Source organism: Chelonia mydas, chromosome 4 (genome assembly GCF_015237465.2).
Source record: "Chelonia mydas isolate rCheMyd1 chromosome 4, rCheMyd1.pri.v2, whole genome shotgun sequence".
NCBI lineage: Eukaryota > Metazoa > Chordata > Testudines > Cheloniidae > Chelonia > Chelonia mydas.
In genome coordinates this window covers 134,428,313-134,448,811 of record NC_057852.1, presented here as the reverse complement: position 1 = coordinate 134,448,811, position 20,499 = coordinate 134,428,313, and the positions used below count along the sequence as shown (strand labels likewise).

At 46.8% G+C, this 20,499-nt stretch overlaps 1 protein-coding gene across 6 annotated transcripts in view; it reads left to right on the top strand.

Annotated features, from left to right (window-relative positions):
- The first annotated feature begins 5,745 nt into the window (after positions 1 to 5,745).
- DDRGK1 (DDRGK domain containing 1) overlaps positions 5,746 to 20,499 on the top strand; it is a 49,290-nt gene continuing 34,536 nt past the window's right edge. Inside the window, exons 1-4 of one of the 6 annotated variants that reach the window (XM_043544914.1) lie at positions 5,870 to 6,006; positions 7,044 to 7,164; positions 16,262 to 16,417; positions 19,035 to 19,070. In XM_043544914.1, coding sequence (XP_043400849.1) covers positions 16,339 to 16,417; positions 19,035 to 19,070 — 115 coding nt within the window. In that variant the 5' untranslated portion in view covers positions 5,870 to 6,006; positions 7,044 to 7,164; positions 16,262 to 16,338. Of the gene's footprint in view, positions 6,007 to 7,043; positions 7,165 to 16,261; positions 16,418 to 19,034; positions 19,071 to 20,499 lie in introns of all 6 variants that reach the window. The other 5 variants (XM_043544913.1, XM_043544912.1, XM_037898350.2 and 2 more) reach the window with 5 other exon arrangements.

The window sequence follows — 20,499 nt, the reverse complement described above, 5'->3', positions numbered from 1 at the left end:
CAGAGTTTTTTAGAAAGACAAACACTTGGAGGGAAGAAACATGACCAGGTACAAGTGCTAGGGAGGCAGGTGGACAGCACCGGAGAGGCTGCATGTCCTCCTTTCACCCTGAAATACCACTTGTTACATTCAGGGACACTGACTAGACTCTGATTGCTGTGTGATCAATAAGCTATGGTGTTTGTTTTGCAGTTAGATGGAGATGCACTAAGTTGCAAATTGTCAGAGATGGAGTATTGTATATTTACAACATTGATGGTGGGGGGAGTCATGCTCCAACAGAGCCACAAGGGGACTGAAGGTAACTATGGTATTAAAAGGATTATGAGAGTGAATCCTCCCCCACCACCCCAAAAATTCACCAGCACCCTTCATCCCCCATTAAAATCCTCACAAAGCTCCACCAGCAACCACAAAACACACGTGGTTCCTTGCTGCGAGCTCAACCCCCACCTCCTTTGAAACGTAGTTGGTTAGAAACCACGGCTCGTTTGGGGGGTTCCAAAGTGTGAAGAGGTTGAGCACCACTGGAATACAGTCCAACAGATCTTCAAATATCAGGAGACTTGCATCGTGTTTCCAGATAGGAAGAGATGTGCTAGCCAAACTGAACGGAGGCATCCAATGCACCTTTATTTATCTTGTGTAAATCTTATCTCCTCTTTTCCAGTTGTGTTAATGTGGAACAAGAGTGACACCTAGTGGTACGACTAGAAGTTCATGAGTATATAACCTAGACAGGATCTGATCCTGGGAATGAATACACACCTGTGTAGTCCCTCCCTGTGCACATGAGTAATTTTATTAATTTCACTGAAGGCTGCAGAGACTGTTCCGGTGGATGCAAATTGCTCATGTGGGTACAGCTTGCAGGGTCAGGCCCAAAATCTGGGCTATCCAAAGATATTTGTTCTGTTTTCTAATGGTAAAAGCGAATTTGACAGTGGTGTGTGCTACCGTACTGTGCCTTCATTGCACAGTACAGTCTAAATGGCCAGAGGAAAGTAAAAATGATAAGTAATAGGTAACTACAGGATCATAAAAATAATACAAAGTTCCATAAATCTCCTGCCAAACTAAAATTTCTACTTCGATAAAATAATGAGGTAGGTACAAAAATATGTGGAGGCCCTAGTATATCTCTCCTATTTAATGTTTAGTATTTTATATCCGGAGCAAACCTAACTGACTGAAAATATTTGATTGATGTAGACACCAGGAAAGGAGGGCATTCATGAGGGGGATTCGAGCGGTTACAGGATGACATTCAGGAAGGGAACGGTTATGGTGAATAAAAAGGAAAACATTCTGACAGAGAAATCTTACTCGTGGAATATTCTCCTAAGGAACGTGGCAGAAGCCGCATTGCATTTGACTCCTTCACATACCGCACAGTCAGCCTGTGGAACTCATTGCCAGGGGATGTTGTGAAGGCCAAAAGTATAACTGGGTTCAAAAAAGAATTAGAGACGTTCATGGAGGATTGGTCCATTAATGGCTATTAGCCAAGATGGTCTGGGATCCAACCCCATGTTCTGAGTGTCCTTAGCCTCTGACTGCCAGAAGCTGGGAGCGGACGACGAGATGGATCACTTGATAATTGCCCTGTTCTGTTCTGTTCCCTCCGAAGCATCTGGCATTGGCTACGGTCAGAAAACAAGATACTGAACTAGACTGACCATTGGTCTGACCCAGTGTGGCCGTTCTAATTTAATTTAAACCTAATTTAAAATTAGGTTGGTTAAGCATTAGCAAATATACTGCAGGGAAGCATCCTACATGGGTAAGGCCTTCCAAGGACGCCCCTCACACGCTCTTCCATAAGGTGGACATGTAGGAGCCGGACATGCCAGCCACTTCCAGGAACCGCCTGAGGTAAGCACCACCTGGCTGGAGACCGCACCCCATACCCCCTCCCACATCCCAATCCCCTACCCCAGCTGTGAGCCCTCTCCCCCCACCCAAACTCCCTCCCAGAGCCTGCACCCCAACCCCCAGCCCCGAGCCCCCTCCTGCACCCCAAACTCCTCATCCCCAGGCCAGCAACGTAGCGAGCAGGGCAGCAGGGCTGTGGCCGCTCCCCCACCGAGCAGAGGTGGCGCCTTTTAACTCTTTGGCGCCTTTTAAATTGTTACTCACCCGGCGGCGCTCCGGGTCTTCGGCAGCACTTCGGCGGCGGGTCCTGCACTCGCTCCAGTCTTCGGCAGCATTGCGGTGGCGGCGGGGAGTGAAGGACCTGACACTGAAGTGCTGCTGAAGACAGTACTAGCGGGTGGGCGCCTTTTTTTAATCTCCGCTCCCCCTGTTTTCTCCACCTGGCTGCGCCACTGCCCCAGGCCCAGCCCAGAGCCCACAAATGCAGCCGGAGCCCATGCCCCCTCCCGCACCCCAACCCCTGCCCAAGCCTTAAGCCCCCTCCTGCACCCCAAACTTCTCGTCCCCGGCCCCACACCATGCCCCACACACCCAGCCAGAGCCCTCACCCCCTCCCGCACCCCAATCCCATGCCCTAGCCCGGGGAAAGTGAGTGAGGGTGGGGGAGAGCGAGCAATGGAAGGAGGGGGAATGGAGTGAGCTGGGGTGGGGCTTCAGAGAAGGGGCAGGCCAGGGACGGGGCCTCGGGGCAGGGTAGGGGTGTTCAGTTTTGCGTGATTAGAAAGTTGGCAACCCATTTTAGCGTTTGGACTTTACGAAATACTTGTAGGTTGCTGCATGCATTAATATCACTTTTTATATCTGTATCCTACATCATAAGGTAATAGTATTTGCTCTGTAACTACAGAAGTGTTTGCTATGAAACTGGAAAAGCTCAGAGTCAGGAGAGAGACCTTACCAAGTGTGACATATTAGTTTATCACAAGAGGTGGTGTCATCTGCCCAATAAAAAGAAGACCTATAAACATCAGACAAGCCATTGTGGGACATCAGAGAACAAAAGACTTTGTTGATGGCTCCCCCCTCACCCATGAAGAGGAGTCATTCATGAACACTTATCCCAGCAGTTTGAACTCTAGAGGAAGGGACTAAAAATGCCTGACCAGAAGGAACTTTATGCTCCTTGAACTCTGTGGGACAAAGATATCTAAGCATAAGCAAGAGATTCCCCAGCTGGTTAGCCTGGGTTAGCCCTAAAGGACACGTAGAGCTTGCTAACTATAGAAACTTCTATTAGGTTTTGGAATGTAAAACTGTAATTCATTTGTGTGTACGTTTACCTGCTTTAACCTTAAAAATATCTCTTACTTCTCTTTCTTAGCCAATAAATCTTTGGCTAGTTTACTATAGGATTGGCTAGAAGCATTGTCTTTGGTTTGAGATCTACGGTGCAATTGACCTGGGGGTAAGTGACTGATCCTTTGGGACTGGGAGTAACCTGAATATTATACTTGCCTACTGTATTTTCCACTCCATGCATCTGATGAAGTGGGTTTTAGCCCACAAAAGCTTATGTCCAAATACATTTGTTAATCTCTAAGGTGCCACAAGGCCTCCTTGTTGTTTTTGCTGAATATTATTGTAATTTTTGGTATAAGGGACCATCCACCAGAAAGGCAAGATAGATTGGCGTACCCAAGGGGCTGGTCTGTGACCGCATGCTAAGGCTGCCATCATGCCTAAGGCGTTCACACTCGATGCTGGGTTGGTGAAATCAAAGTAGAGCTTGGCCCAACCAATTTGGGGTTTGTGCCCTGCTGCTTCGTGGTCTGCCCTGAGATTGGGACACAGGCTCGTGAGCCACCCCGGACAGGAGCCAGGCCGAGAACGGACGAACTCTCCCACTAGTGACAAAGGAGGAAGGGATCTTCCCTGCGGAGGGGGGGATCCCCACCAGGAGCAGGGCTTTGGGGAAAGCCATCGTGCCAAACCAACCTGATCTCCTTCTTTGAGAAAGTAACAGATTTTTTAGACAAAGAATACGCAGTGGATCTAATTTACCTAGATTTTAGTAAGGCATTTGATACCGTGCCACATGGGGAATTATTAAATTGGATAAGATGGGGATCAATAGGAAAATTGAAAGGTGGATAAGGAATTGGTTAAAGGGGAGACTACAACGGGTCCTACTGAAAGGTGAACTGTCAGGCTGGAGGGAGGTTACCAGTGGAGTTCCTCAAAGATCGGTTTGGGGACCAATCTTATTTAATCTTTTTATTACTGACCTTGGCACAAAAAGTGGGAGTGTGCTAATAAAGTTTGCGGATGATACAAAGCTGGGAGGTATTGCCAATTAGAGAAGGACAGGGATACCCTACAGGAGGATCTGGATGACCTTGTAAACTGGAGTAATAGGAATAGGATGAAATTTAATAGTGAGAAGTGTAAGGTCATGCATTTAGGGATTAATAACAAGAATTTTAGTTATAAGCTAGGGACGCATCAATTAGAAGTAACGGAGGAGGAAAAGGACCTTGGAGTATTGGTTGATCCTAGGATGACTATGAGCCACCAATGTGATATGGCTGTGAAAAAAGCTAATGCGGTCTTGGGATGCATCAGGAGAGGTATTTCCAGTAGGGATAAGGAAGTTTTAGTACCATTATACACAGCACTGGTGAGACCTCACCTGGAATACTGTGTGCAGTTCTGGTCTCCCATGTTTAAGAAGGATGAATTCAAACTGGAACAGGTACAGAGAAGGGCTACTAGGATGATCCGAGGAATGGAAAACTTGTCTTATGAAAGGAGACTCAGGGAGCTTGGCTTGTTTAGCCTAACTAAAAGAAGGCTGAAGGGAGATATGATTGCTCTCTATAAATATATCAGAGGGATAAATACCAGAGAGGGAGAGGAATTATTTAAGCTCAGTACCAATGTGGACACAAGAACAAATGGATATAAACTGGCCACTAGGAAATTTAGACTAGAAATTAGACGAAGGTTTTTAACCATCAGAGGAGTGAAGTTTTGGAATAGCCTTCCAAGGGAAGCAGTGGGGGCAAAAGATCTATCTGGCTTTAAGATTAAACTCAATAAGTTTATGGAGGAGATGGTATGATGGGATAACATGGTTTTGGTAATTAAATATTCATAAATAGGCCCGATGGGCTATTAGATGGGGTGAGATCCGAGTTACCCAGGAAAGAATTTTCTGTAGTATCTGGCTGATGAATCTTGCCCGTATGCTCAGGGTTCAGCTGATCGCCATATTCGGGGTCGGGAAGGAATTTTCCTCCAGGGCAGATTGGAAGAGGCCCTGGAGGTTTTTCGCCTTCCTCTGTAGCATGGGGCACAGGCCACTTGCTGGAGGATTCTCTGCTCCTTGAAGTCTTTAAACTACGATTTGAGGACTTCAGTAGCTCAGACGTAGGTGAGAGGTTTTTTTGCAGGAGTGGGTGAGTGAGATTCTGTGGCCTGCGTTGTGCAGAAGGTCGGACTAGATGATCATAATGGTCCCTTCTGACCTTAGTATCTATGAATCTATGAAAGCCGCTGCTGAAGGCGGGTAGGGAACCAGCCGTGGGTACCCCCCCCCCCCGCCCCGGGAAGAGGGAGAACCTCCAGCACCCCCTTCACAGCGGGTGTCCAGGCCATCCTCTGCCAGGGCCCCCCACCCACCAGGCATGGGGCCCTCCAGGCTGTGGTGCCCCTGCTAGCGCCCCTGATGCTGCTGGGGCCCACCGCTGCCCTGGACAGCTGCCCCCCAACGCTGTCATTGAGGAGGGCGCCATTACAGGCAGCACCTTAGCCACCCCCTGCCCTGCCACGCCACTGGAACAGGCACCGAAGAGGCCACCCCCATCAGGGGCCCTCCCCTCACTTCCGGGATCGGAGGCGGAACGTACCAAGCGGCCCTCGCCCGCCCCCCGTGAGCTGAGTCGCTGTGGAACCGCCCTCAGCGGCGTTCGGGAAGGAGGCGCGTGGGCTGAGGGGGCGGGGTCAGGCCGCTGACGCTAGTGGGGGGGCGGTCACGTGGGAAGATGGACCCGGTGCTGTACTTGTTGGCCGCGGCGCTGCTGGCCGCCCTCATCGTCTTTGCCTCCCGGTTTCGGGGCCAGGTGCAGGCAGGTAAGAGGGCGGGGCCAAGAGTTCTCCCCTCGGTCCGCCCCTCGTGGGTGGGCCTGTCCTCACCTCGGTCCGGCCCTCAGCCGGGAGGGGCTGGGAGCCCCGCACCCCGGCTGCGTCCTCCGGGGGCCCCGCCACATGCAAGGGGGCAGCCAGGCCTCTGGGGGGAACAGGGGCCCGTGGGGGCGGCCCCCCATGTGGGCAGACGGGGGGTAGCCTGGCCCCTGGGGAGAGGGAACAGGGACCCGTGGGGGGTGGGGCCCGGCCCCCTCCCCCCGCGGGCAGACGGGGGGCAGCCTAGCCCCTGGGGAGAGGGAACAGGGACCCGTGGGGGAGGATGGGGGGCAGCTGAGTCCCTGGGGGGGGACAGAGGCCCATGGGAGGGGGAACCCAGGGGCGACAGAGGCTGGGGTTACTAGGGGGGCAGTTAGGGCAGGCCAGTGGTCAGGACCCCATGAGGACGATGTAATGTGGCGTTTCCACAGCCTACTGTTCTGTGACACTGTTGTGGGGGTGGGTTGCATGGCACCTGGTTTATATCAACCATGGTGATCAGTGAAATGTGACTTTTTCTTTTTCATTTTGTGGGGACAACATTCGTGCTTTGCTTCTTCACTCTCCATTTCATTGGTGTCGTTGGTATTGCAATAGCAGCTGCAGGCCGTGCTCCGGAATCAGGGCCCTGTTGCGCTAGGTGCTGTACACACGCACAGAATGAAGCCAGTTCCTGCCTCGAAGAGATTATAGTCAGAGTATCTGCTGACTGTTTTCTGCAAGAATATGCAAAGAAAAAAAAATCCTGGCTGGTCTTCTGCTATCAGGCTGGATGTATTGATTGAAATTGACTCTTGAGGGCATTTCTGCTGCCTCCTCTGTTAGGAACACAGCATTTCCCATGGCAGACACATTTACTGATCAGTTTCTTCAAATATCCTGCATGCATCCCATGAAGTGAGCTGTAGCTCGCGAAAGCTTATGCTCAAATAAATTTGTTAGTCTCTAAGGTGCCACAAGTACTCTTTTTCTTTTTGCGGATTCAGACTAACACGACTGCTACTCTGAAACCTTCAAATATCCTGCTTCAGCTGTTGATCATACTGGATGCCCCAGATCCTGAAGAAAGCAGAATCTGTTTCCTCAGTGATGCACTTGGCCCAAATGGTGAAATGCTCTTTGTGGGTTATATGTGGAGTAGGGCGATTCCTCAGACTGTGTTAGAAAGCAGTTCCCACCCCAGGTCCTCCCCTAGGAGATCCTGAAGGACAGAGTTCAAAGCCTTAAGTCTGCTCTACATTAGAAAATTAGGTTGATCAAGCTGACTCAATCAGGGATGTGAAAAATCTTCCTCTGAGTGGTGTAGTAAAATCAACCATTGTAAACAGCATCAAGTGGACTGAATTCTTCCATCGTCCTAGCGACTGCCTCTCAGGGATGGGGATTACCTACGCCGATGGGAGAAACGCTCCTGTCAGCATAGGTAGTGTCTACACTGAAGCGCTGTAGTTGCACGGCTGTGCCGCTGTAGCATTTTGAGTGTAGACAGACCCTTAGGGTTTAACTTCACACACACACACACACACACACAGCCCAGATTGGCCCCTGCTTTTGACCTTGTCTCTAGGAGGAAGTTTGCACAAAAATTTCCCACTGTTGCTACCACCAGGTCAGCTTGATTGGTGGTAGCATCAGGGAAGATGAGATGCTGGTAGCTAGCAGTGCTTTAGGCACCATGCTGTGCAGCCCTGCCCTGAGAAGGGTTTGGTGAGACAGCACCTTAAAATGGTGTTGGCTGCCTGTGGTTGCAATAGTGTAGAACTTCTGCTGCAATTTCCTTGCATCCCAAATGTCATAAGTGAAAGCCTAATGGAGCCATAAACTGTCCAGATCAGTGCATTTTAAAAGCGAAGGGAGAGGCTTCTTAGCTATGAAGACCCGAGTTGAGGTCTACACTAGAGACTTTTGCCGGCATAGTAATGTTAGTCAGGGCGTGTAAGTGACATTTTTCTGTCAACAAAAGCACTAGTGTAGAGGCAATTACACCAGCATAAAAGTGGTTTGGCCAGTATAGCTTATGTCACTTGCTAAACTAGTATAAGCTATTCCAGCAAAAGCACTTTTTTGCCAGCATAAACTGTATCTACAACAGAAGGGTTTGCTGGTATAGCCATACCTTTTCTAATGTAGACCTGGCCTTAGTGTTTCTTCTACAGCAGCTCGGGACCTTGCTGATACCTAAGGCAGAGCAGGCAGCTGCCTTGTCCCTACCTTAGATATTAACACATCGGTAACTCTCTTGCTGGAGAAATGCCACTTCCTGAACTCAGGACTATCAAGCTAGGGTGAAGCAAGAACTGTGTTTTGTCTTGTGGGGGGTTTTTTTGGGTGGGAGGGAGAGAGGGGGGGACAATTTTCTTCTGCAACCAACCTACGTTGAAGCTCATGCATCTATTTATTAATGATCTGGGATCCCAAATAGCCTTTTTTTTAAAAGGCGTTTTGTTTCAAATCAGTTTATATTCAGAATGTTTTAATTGTGTTGAAGCTTTTTTTAATGGCATTTTGTGACACCACCTGACTTGTCTTTGTCCTCAAACAGAAATGGTGTATTATTTAATGATTTATATTGACTTCTGTAGCCTGAAAGCACTTTACAGAATTGCAAACCTTGGGCTTGATCCTGGCCTCCGTGCACACCAAGAAGTTGTTTTCAAAACCACTGGGACTCCCTTGCAATCGATGATGGCAGTATGTGATCTGCCATGGGGGTCATTTCACTGCACTCTCTTCTTGAGTGGAAGGCAGCAGCTGTTACAATTATGTTAAGAATTCTACATCCTGCTGTGAAAGGTGCTTTATGCCAGGCGTCTTCAGCATGGGGGCTTGCAAATAGGTTTAGGGGATTGTGATAACCTCACAAAGGGAATTCTGGATGTCTGAATAGAGGTCCCAAAACTTCTCTGATGTGATGACAGGTCACAGTAAGGAAGTGGCTGAGAACTGCTGTTTTAGAGTGTGTAATGAGCACAGGTGCTTAGTGTCACAGTTTCAGGGTAACTACATCTATATTTCTTTCTTTGTGGATGCACTTCATGCACTTAAAGGTTTCCAGCTCCCAGCCATCGCCTCTCATGGATGGAGACCTGTGCCTCGCTTCCTTGTGACTAGGGGTTTTAACGCTGCACAGCTCCCTGATCTACACTGTACTAACCCCAGCAAACCAATCTCCCATCACCTCTGCTTTGCTTTCTCTCCGAGGTATTGCCAGCAGTCACAAGTTACCACACAGCTCTTTCTAAGCAAGCAGATTTATTCGTAAGTAAGGCTAAGGTTTAGTCATGGGCATTTTAGTAAAAGTCATGGACAGGTCACGGGCAATAAACAAAAATTCACGGCCCTGTGACCTGTCCATAACTGTATTATATACCTGTGACTAAATCTTTGGTGTTCTGGGGTGCTCCGGGGTGCCTGCTGGTACTTGGGGTGGGGGCTCCGGGGCGCCTGCTGGTGCTTGGGGGGCAGGGGGAGTGATACGGGACCACCGCTGCTGGCAGGAAATGACCCCACCAGCCCTGGACCACCGCGCTGCTGCTGGCATGGGGCGGCTCAGAACTGTCGCTGTTACGGGGGTGGGGGGCGGTGCGGCTGGCCCTGGGGCTGCCCAAGCTGCTTGGGCAACCCTGGAGTCAACCACACCTGCCAGCTGCAGAAGTCACGGAATCCGTGACCTCCGTGACAGACTTGCAGCCTTATTCATAAGGGAAAAACATTGCAGTGAATGTATATAAAAACTATAAAAGAACCTATATACATGCTAAAAAGGTCACTCCCACCCCACACCCCCACGCCAACATAGGTGTCAGTCCTTCAAATCCCACAAGTGGGTTTTCCCTGTGGTTACGAGTTCTCATCAGTCTTTAGATCAGGAACCAGATTGAAGGCCCTGAGTCAATTTAAGATCAGGCTGTTTATCTAGATGTTCGGGGTTTTTTTTTTTTTTCTTCATGTTGGTCTCTGAAGAATCCAGTTTAAAGCAGAATATGTACACTTTCCCAGGAGGTGGTACCTCTCTGGAGGTGTTATAACCTGTATGATTTGCCTACTCATCCCTTTCTGTTTTCACTTCCCGCAAGAGCTGCGATAACCCTTCTCCCATGGAATGTGTGCAGTTCCTAGTCCACACTGATCCATGCCCTTAATGCAATGCAGTCTCCCAAATATATTGCAGAAAGCTGCCCATCTGTCACAGTCAGGGCCTTGACTTTAACAACAAGCATCTGAAGAAGTGGGTTTTTTTACTCATGAAAGCTTATGCCTAAATAAATCTGTTAGTCTTTAAGGTGCGACTGGACTCCTTGTTGTTTTTGTGGGCACAGACTAACACGGCTACCCCCTGATACTTGACCTTGACTTTGTGTCTCCTTGGAAGGGCACAGGTTTATCCTGCTGGGATACTAGTGCAGTCCTACTGAGAGTAAAGAATGCTACCTATTTATGAAAACCAGAAATTACCCTATATCATTTGCTAGTGTTTGGAAAATTAAAGCTTGGGAGTGGGCAACCAAAGATCCCTTCTGGGCTAAATCATTCTATCCATCGGAGATGGCGGACAGCAAGAAGCGTCCTGCGGGTTGGCACGATTTTTTTTAAAAGGCATGAAAATTATGGGATATGGATGGCATTATAGGATGAGGACAGTTGCATGATGGGAACTTGTCTCCTAGCTCCCAGAGTTCCCTGCGTGACTCATTTCTACCCCATAACACATTGGGCAAGTCTCCCAAAAGGCTTTGCACTGGAGAATGGCTTATGGCACACTGGGATACCTGTCTATCCATGATGCACTACACCTGGCATCAACACAGACACTCCTGGTGAGAACGCACAGTGCCAGCACAAGGAGCCAAGTATGCGCATGAATGAGCTGTCTACTAACTGTGGCAGTTCTATGCCAATGTAACTGGTGTTAGATGATTTGTTGTGCAGACGTGGCCTTGTTCTGTATGCCAAGACTGCTATGCAGTGTCATACACCACATTGGTAAAACTACGTGTTCAACGTATGTATGGCTTTTTTTTAATGGTACGCCTGCAGCCATGCTAATTTGTGCTACCAGTTCCTTGGATGTCACAAACTGAGTTAGTTTGTGGATAGGAGAGAGAGGGTCTTGCAGGAAGTGCTGGCTTATTTGAAATGTATTTGTAAGGCAGTTGCTATAGTAGTCCTTATCGCTATGCAAATGTATAAATAAATGCAGCAGGTGGTGCTCTTTCTTCTGAGTCAGTACAAAGCTAGTGACCCAGGATAGCATTAGGGCAATGTTGCAAACCTGTCATGAAAATCTGCCAGCTCAGGCACAATGTTGACTTGCCGACTTACCGTGCTATTAAAGATGATGATGTTATATGAGGAGAGAACATATTTTACATGCTGATCAAAAAAATAAAAATTCTTTGCTGTGGGGCAAGTGAAATTGTGTAAAGTTGTGTTAGGGAGCACGCTTGGAGGTACCTTATTTGAGGTGAGATGGAAAACTGCCGCTCTAAGCGTTTTGGGACATGAAAGAACCCATGGCGCTCTGGGAATGGGTACCAGGGGATGAATCACTTGATGGTTACCTCTTCTGTTCATTCCCTTTGTGGCACCTGCATTGGCCACTGTCGGAAGACAGGAGACTGGGCTAGATGGACTTTGGTCTTACCCAGTGTGGCCGTTCATATGTTCTATAACGTTACAACCCCAATGCCTTTGCTAAATTCCAGTTTGGAAACCTGTTCTGCTTTCCTAGATCCACCTGCACTTTCTGTGGGTGGTTTGTATTCTTCTTTTCTCTTTTAGCTTTGTATAGTGTTGCTTTGCGTGTTGTTTGCTGTGGAGCCAGGTAAAGTGATCAGTATATAAACACTTCTGTTTTTAAATGGCTTTAGGCCCTCTTAGGATTTCTTGTTTTGCCCCATTCCTCTGGTGGTTTTCAGAAATCCAAAATGAAGCTAATCTTGCAGCCCACACATAAGAAAATCAAATTTCCTGCTGATCCGAGGTGTCTGCTGGATGTAGAAACACTGAGTCATAAAATTGGAGCTATTGAAAACTTGGATAAAATTAAACATGCACTTCCAAGGTATCTCAGTTTTCCTGTTCCGCTTTTTTGTTTGTTTGTTTTTGGTGTTGTCCTTTAACTGGGGGGATGGGGGGGTTGTCATGCTTATTATATTTTGCTTAGGGTTTATAGTGTGCTCTGTTCTGAACAAAGCTGGGATTGATAAGGCCCCATCTGGCCATCTAAATAGACAAGCAATACAAGTCAGTGACTCTGTGCATGCAGTAGCCATGAGAAGCATGAGTTTTCTCTTTTTGTTTTATTTTAATATACTAAATACTGCTGTCTTTGCTGGATTAACACTGATCGATTTGGGGACTAACTGTCTTCTGGGGTGATTTGAGTCAAGGTGATGCAGTCACTGGGTTCACACATTTGTCCTTGTGAGGGCTGAGAGACAGGTTTGAAATGAACACACACTTTATAAATAGATTTATTTCTCATGAAATGTATAACGGTGTCTGTTTCTCAGGAATTGTATTCTGGGTATTTTTTTTATTACACAAAATAAATGAGCACTAGAATTTCTCAACTGATACGCTATGCGGGGATGTCTTTAAAATTTGATAGGCATGTTGAATCCTTTTAGATTAAAGGATACCAAGCCTTGAAGGGTGGGATTTTTTTTTTAAGAGGCTAAGAAATACTATATATATATTTTGTATAGTGCCTCCATACGTACTGTATCCCAAAACACTTCTCAGAGTTTTTAATAATAATTACAAAGTGCCATAATAAATTATATTTGTAATATTCAGTATCTCATTGAATTATTTTATCCTCTCAGAAGCATGCTAGGCGCTTCACAGAAGATGAGACACATTCCCTGCCCTAACGAGTTTACTCTCAAAATTTTAGACCTGATACAATAAGTGAGGCTGCCAAACAGAAGGAGATGGACGGGGTGAGGAGGATGAGGGTTACTGCCTGAGCATATGGCAGTGACTTCCTCAAGGATGTCGTAGTAAATATTATTCTCCTATGGTGGGCACCACAATAGAAGTGAGTTTCTAGCAAAGGGTTTCACAGAGGAGAGGGTAGTGACATGGCAGAGCAGTGTGTGGAGGGCACTCTGAGCTCAATCCTGCAAGCTGCTGGGCACACTGGTCCCAAGCCAACCAAGAACTTAAGCACATACTTAAGCATGTGAGTAGTCCCCTCACATGCTTAAAGTTAAGACTTCAGTGAGACTATTTGCACATTAAAGTGAACCATGTTCTTAAAAAGAAAAGGAGGACTTGTGGCACCTTAGAGACTAACAAATTTATTTGAGTATAAGCTTTCGTGAGCTACAGCTCACTTCATCGGATGCATTCAGTGGAAAATACAGTGGGGAGATTTATATACAGAGAGAACATGAAACAATGAGTGTTACCATACACACTGTAACAAGAGAGTGATCACTTAAGGTGAGCTATTACCAGCAGGAGAGCCGGGGGGGGGGGGGGGGGGGCGGCGGAACGGGACCTTTTGTAGTGATAATCAAGGTGGGCCATTTCTAGCAGTTGACAAGAACATCTGAAGAACAGCGTGGGGGGGGGGGGGAATAAACATGGGGAAATAGTTTTACTTGTGTAATGACACCTCCACTCCCAGTCTTTATTCCAGCCGAAGTTTATTTTATCCAGTTTGCAAATTAATTCCAATTCAGCAGTCTCTCATTGGAGTCTGTTTTTGAAGTTTTTTTGTTGAAGAATTGCAACTTTTAGGTCTGTAATCGAGTGACCAGAGAGATTGAAGTGTTCTCCGACTGGTTTTTGTTATAATTCTTGACGTCTGATTTGTGTCCATTTATTCTTTTACGTAGAGACTGTCCAGTTTGGCCCATGTACGTGGCAGAGGGGCATTGCTGGCACATATCACATTGATAGATGTGCAGGCGAACGAGCCTCTGATAGTGTGGCTGATGTGATTAGGCCCTATGATGGTGTCCCCTGAATAGATATGTGGACACAGTTGGCAACGGGCTTTGTTGCAAGGATAGGTTCCTGGGTTAGTGGTTCTGTTGTGTGGTGTGTGGTTGCTGGTGAGTATTTGCTTCAGGTTGGGGAGCTGTCTGTAAGCAAGGACTGGCCTGTCTCCCAAGATCTGTGAGAGTGATGGGTCGTCCTTCAGGATAGGTTGTAGATCCTTGATGATGCGTTGGAGAGGTTTTAGTTGGGGGCTGAAGGTGACGGCTAGTGGCGTTCTGTTATTTTCTTTGTTGGGCCTGTCCTGTAGTAGGTGACTTCTGGGTACTCTTCTGGCTCTGTCAATCTGTTTCTTCACTTCAGCAGGTGGGTATTGTAGTTGTAAGAATGCTTGATAGCGATCTTGTAGGTGTTTGTCTCTGTCTGAGGGTTTGGAGCAAATGCGGTTGTATCGTAGAGCTTGGCTGTAGACAATGGATCGTGTGGTGTGGTCTGGATGAAAGCTGGAGGTATGTAGGTAGGAATAGCGGTCTTAATATTGTTCTTAAGTGCTTTGCTGGTTCAGGTCCGGAGTGCTCCATGCCTCTCGGGATCGAGCCCACCACACGTAGTTGGCAGCATGCAGAAAGACATGGACACGCTCAGGGGACAAGTGGATGAAGCAGGTCGTGAAGGGTGGCATCTCTGGAGCAGCAGAGGGGATGGGATGAAACGTGTGACTGGATGAGTAGGTAGGGGTGGAATTATGTAGGTGACACAAGTATAAATATGATGCTGTGGATGCTTGACAAATCAGCCAATAGTCAGAGGACAGGAAGGTTGTGGGGGAATTGGAGAAAGCTGCATCACTCTGTTACATACTCTTCATCCATGATATGTAACCTTTATGAGTAGGTAGGTGGACTCAAGCATGGTTGTATGTATCCTTGAAACATGATATAGGTAGTTGTACCTCTTGCTAATCGTGATTCACCAGCACCCACTTCCGTATTTGTATATTCTGAGGATAACTGCGCTGAAGTCAGCATGGGAAGATGAGGAAATGCTGCATGCACAGATTGTTGACAAATAAGGACTACAGATCACAAATTTTCCAAGTGCAGCAATAAGTGAAAAATACACACGCGTTCGCACGTTTGAACAGGCCAGATGACGTCAGGTCTGAATAGCTGAAGTGCAAAAAAACAAAAAGATCTGAATCATCTGAAAGGAAGAAAAACACTTTTGGGTCCCACGTTCTGCTAACTCAGAAAGGACAGAACTGATTCTCTTACCAGATGCGAGGAGAAAAGAATCACTTATTGAGCTGAAAAACGGAAATTCAGCACAAAGGGTCCTTCCCGCCCCCCCGGAAAGTTCCAAGAGCTATGCGCCCATGATAGAATAACAGAGCCTTCTCATCTAGAGCTAGTTCATGGTCACAACAGTATTTGAAGTGCCTGTCCATAGACACTACGTATGCCACCTTCCACTCTATTAACAGCAGTGCCTAGAGGCCACACTAAACCAATGATTTGTGCTGCTGAGGCTATTGTTTTATGCTCCTCCTTCCCCCCAAGGAGACTGTCTCTGCCCCTAGGAGACTAGAGTCTAAATAAACAAGACAGATAAGAATCATCCCTGTTTTACTGGTGGGGAGCTGAGAGCCAGAAGGCCAGGTTTTTAAAGACACTTAGGGCCCCGATCCGCCAAGGTATTCTGACTTCTAACTTGCATTGATTTCATTTGATTTCAATGGCCCTTTGGTGCCTCAATACCTAAAGGCGCAGAGAGGTGTCTAGTGGGATCAGTGGGAGTTAGGAGCCTTGGGTGCTTTTGAAAATCCCAGTAGGCACCCAAGTGCCTTTCAAAATCTAACCCAGAGAGTTTAAGGATGGGGTTTTCCAAATCCTCAGTGCTTGCCTACCTCCTGCATAGATTAATCATGTTGATTCAGATATAATTTGCCTATTGTTTCTGCTCCTTTTCTCCCTACCTCTGCCTTATTGTCAGATCCTTGGGCTATCCTTCTTGAATGTCAGGGAAGAGCCAGCATGTAGTCAGTGCTACCATACAGAAACATGATCATCATTGGGGTGGGGAGGGAATGACATTCTCTCTATGTGAAATATACTCGATCTAAACATTGCAAACCATCCCAACTGCTAGTGTATCTCTAACTGCCGGTCAGCTAGCTCCTTTCACTCTTGCGATGGGATGGCTGCAACAGCTCAATATTAAATCTCTGATTTAAAATGTTCCCTTTTTCCAGCTGACGAGGAACACCAGCGAAATGTGGCAGCCGCAGTGGCCAGGCCTCGGCCTCACACCGATGAGCGGGGAGAAGGGATGCCCAGACGCCGAAGGAACATGGGCAGCAGGATGCTGGCCCAGAGGAGAGCGCAACAGGCAGAAGATGGAATGGAAGGTAACTTCTGATTCAGCTCTGCTTTTAAAAACGGATTGGGCTAGCAGATGAGCTTGGTTTGGGTTAGGAACGAGGTAAGTGTTCCCAGAATGTCCCATCTAGCTGCACTGACTGGAGACTGCATAGCCCGAAGTTGACCTGACTTAATGTCCTAATAATCTGAAGGTAAATTTACACACGACTTCCTCCAGTATGTTAGATCTCATATCACTAGAGGTAATTTGCCCATCACTGAAATGCAGCCGCTTCTGTGATGGATTGTGGCAGCCGTTCTGTGCCAGCGACACTGTTTCTAGGATGAAGAATACTGTTTTTTTTTTTCCCCCAGTTTGAAACTACAAGGGGAAATTAGGAGGAAGGCAGAACGTAGGTAACCAGGTTAGAATGTGGCCCCTTCACCAGGCTAACAGCTCAATCCTATGAAAAGTGCCAGGGGATCATAGGGTACAAACAGAATTGGTACCTTGGCGTTTATACCCTGCCTCAGCAGCACAAATCATTGGTTTAGTGCTGTCTTAGAGGAAAGAACACCACATACTAAACCACCAGCTCCACTTCCTGCAGCATCTGGGTTTTCCTTAGTGGGCTCCTGTCCAAATACTGATCAGAGCAGACCCTGCTTAGTTTGAGATTGTATCAGATTGGAACACTGTGTGGTGTAGTTGTACGTCAGCGTGGACAGCGTCCCATAATTTTGTTTTGCATCTTGAGTTAGTAACCACATTATCTTAGTGTGGTTATGGTCAGGAAAGTGCCTATAAGTAACAGCATTTACAGGGAATAAAGAGGTATTTGCTGACTTTTCTAGCCAAACTACCTGTTTGTCACTCCACACCCATTAGCTCTGCAGAGCCAGTATAGCTGTGGGTGAATGAGTAGGCTTGCAACATCAACAGCATTGTTCACTGAGTTACGAACCAAAAGGACACTGCTGGTGTTAAGCAAGCTTGACTCTCAGATCCTAGGTTGAGTTTGGAGGGCTCCTATCCAAGTGCTGGTCAGAGCAGACCCTGCTTTGCTTGAGATTGCAGCACTGGCTGATACAGTATCGTGGGGGGGGAAGGGAATCTTGTCATTGATAAACAGAACATGATTGATCAGCAGTCAGTAAGACATAATAAACATGGCACGGCGTGATACTTTGTCTTGGAGAAAATCACACTTTACCAGCTTTTATTTTCCTACTGTTTTTAGTAGATGTTTGCATTTGCTTTGGCAGGTAAATGTGCCATCGAAGCTAATTATGTTTAGCCATATCACACATGGGAGATTGACAGGGCCTGAACTTTGCTGTTTCTTTGGATGCGCTGGCACACTTGAAAGACACTGAAATCTAAAAGTCTTTTGATGTCTGAGGCCTGGGCCACTCAGACTTTCTCCTGAGGAGCCAAATGTGAAGCTATCAAAGCACAGCTGCTTACGTTAGTTTGCACTTCAGCAGTGGAAGAATAAATGTCATCAGCCCATATAAATTCTTTTGTGGCTCAGTGCACACAAAGGCAAGTGACTTAGCCCTTATATAAAGTTGTCTTTAAATTGACATCTGTTTACTTGTTTCTTTAGTCTATATCAAATTAAGACAACTCCTTTTTTACCTTGGTGTCCCTTTTCTCACTTCTATCTTGTGCTGCTGGTACACTCTCGAGTACATGAGCACAGTGCTAATGCCTCGTGGAGAGAGCACGGGCACCGAAAATCGTACAGTGACTGGACTTGCAACCACTTTTTGTGGACTTGCTGCTCTCTTCTGCGGGCTGCCTTTAGATCAGTTGCAGGCTGTAATTCAGGCATCCATGATTTCAGTTGGTGTGTGCTTAAAATAACCTGCTCCTCTGTCTGTTTTCTGTTTTGGACTTGTATTATGGATCAGATGCTCTGGTCCGGCTGAGCTGAGCTTTGTGCACAGAGCACCTTCTCAGTCCCCTGGTCCTGGGGCTGGTTCTGTGCTGGCCTGGTTCCAGACACAGACTTAAAGCAGACCTAAAACTAATCTACACCAGCTGCCAAAGTTCCCTTTCTCCCTAAGTACTCCCTTATGTTGAGAGCTGAGAACGCTTTGACATAGGAGTCGCTGCAGTCACCAGAGGATCCCCCTATGCCGGGCGATCTTCTGGGGGAATATCTGCTTTGTCCTAGGAGACTGGTACGAAGCAACCCTAGCAGACCTGAGATTTGGGCCTTGTGTAATCTTTGTTCAGACCCTGGGTGTAGGTGGTGGAGATTTTTTTCCATCTTACAATTAAAGTTCCTTGCTAGAATAAGACCCCTTCAAGGGAGGAAGGGTGACCCTGTACTTTTGCTGACTCTACTGCGTTAAAGATTAATTCAGAAGGTACCTTTGTGATCATCTGGTGTGATCTCCCATCTAACACAAGCTATGGAACTTCCCTGAAATAACTCCTGTTTGAGCTAGAGAATTCTATTATTGTTATTATTATTATTTATTATTATTATTTTTAAAGATAATCTTGATTTAAAAATCGCCAGTGGCGGAGAGTCCACCATGACCCTTGGTAAATCCTTCCAATGATTGATTACCGTCACTGTTAAAAACGTGCACCTTATTTCCAGGGTAGCTTCACCAGCCATTGGATTTTGTTATATCTTTCTCTTCTAGATGGGAAGAGCTCATTATCTAATATCTGTTCATCAGGTAGGTACTTATAGACTGTAATCAAGTCTCCCCATAACCTTCTGTTTGTTAAGCTAAAGAGATTGAGCTCTCTGGAGTCTCACTGTAAGGCATGTTTTCTAATAATTTAATTATTCTTGTGGCTCTTCTCTGAACCTTCTCCAATTTACCGTATGCTGCTAGGAACAGGATTCTTGTTCATAGCATCTAGTTGTCATTGCTTGATTCTTGTGTCCAGCCTGTTGAATTTGTATTTTAATCTCTATAGGTGCTTATAACAAGCTATCGAAATAAATTAGATGAAGGCTTAATTTTATTTACTGAACCAGATATCTAGATATTGAGGGTGTGTGGGGGAGGAATAGTTAATAGAAAGAGAGATGGAAAATGATTATTTGGGGGCGTAAAATACCCATCCTTAGCAAGTAGAACTAAATCAAGTTGAAATCTTTTTGTGGCTGCTTCTTCCTGCAGTTGGGGTGGGGCAAGACATCTGAATAACTTGCAGATTGGCACAGAAAACAGGGCTGAAACACCTAACGCCAACGGTTTCCCCACAGACCCCTTGACCCCTGGTGTGTAGGCAGGCTCCTTATTCAAGGGTTCTGTGTGGGCTGTGGCAGGTCATGCAGGCAGGCCTGTTAGCCAAGTGTCCCATGCGGGCTTCACCTGCTGAGTAAAATTGTCAGTGATTAGCTGACTATTTAAAGAAGGTCATCTCTTCTGAGACTAACCGGGTCTATTAATAACCTGCTCGGATCAAAATGGTGGGACAGACTTCTGACAGAGTGATTCTCAAAATGAGTAAACCCAGTGAGCTATTTTCTAACCTCCTTATTTCTAAATTGGCTTAGAAAAATAGGCTTGGACTGGCAGGTGTTGATCATCCAGACCACGGCAATGGTGGTGCTGCTGCTATTAATGCTAGTTGCATAGATCTGCATGGTGCTGGACAAACAGATGACAAAGCTTGTGCTCTAGGGGGCTTTCAGTCCAAGTTAGGCATAACACAGCAAGATGGGCAACTGTTGGGGACCTTCCGGGGGCTGGCATGACAACGCTGAAGATAATGAATAAATGTATTGTTAGGTACTGAATGCTCCATGTTTGTGTTTAAAATATTGATAAGTTGGGGGCGGGTTAGAGTAGAGAGGAAGGATGACCCAGTGGTTAGGGCACTAGCTTAGGGCTTGGGAGACCTGGGTTCAGTTCCATGCTCCACCACAGACCTTCTGTGTGAATTTGGGCCGGACACTGAGCCTTTCTGTGCCTCAGAACAAGGGAGGAATTTCAAGTAAGAATGTGTGTTTGCAAGGCTCAGGGTTTGCATGTGAGAGTGAGTTTGCATGGCTCAGGAACGGCATTAGCTGAAACCAGCTTTGAAATCTCTTTAGTTGGTTCAGGTGGAGGTGGCCTTTGTTGGCTCTGACTTTCACTGATTCACCAAAGG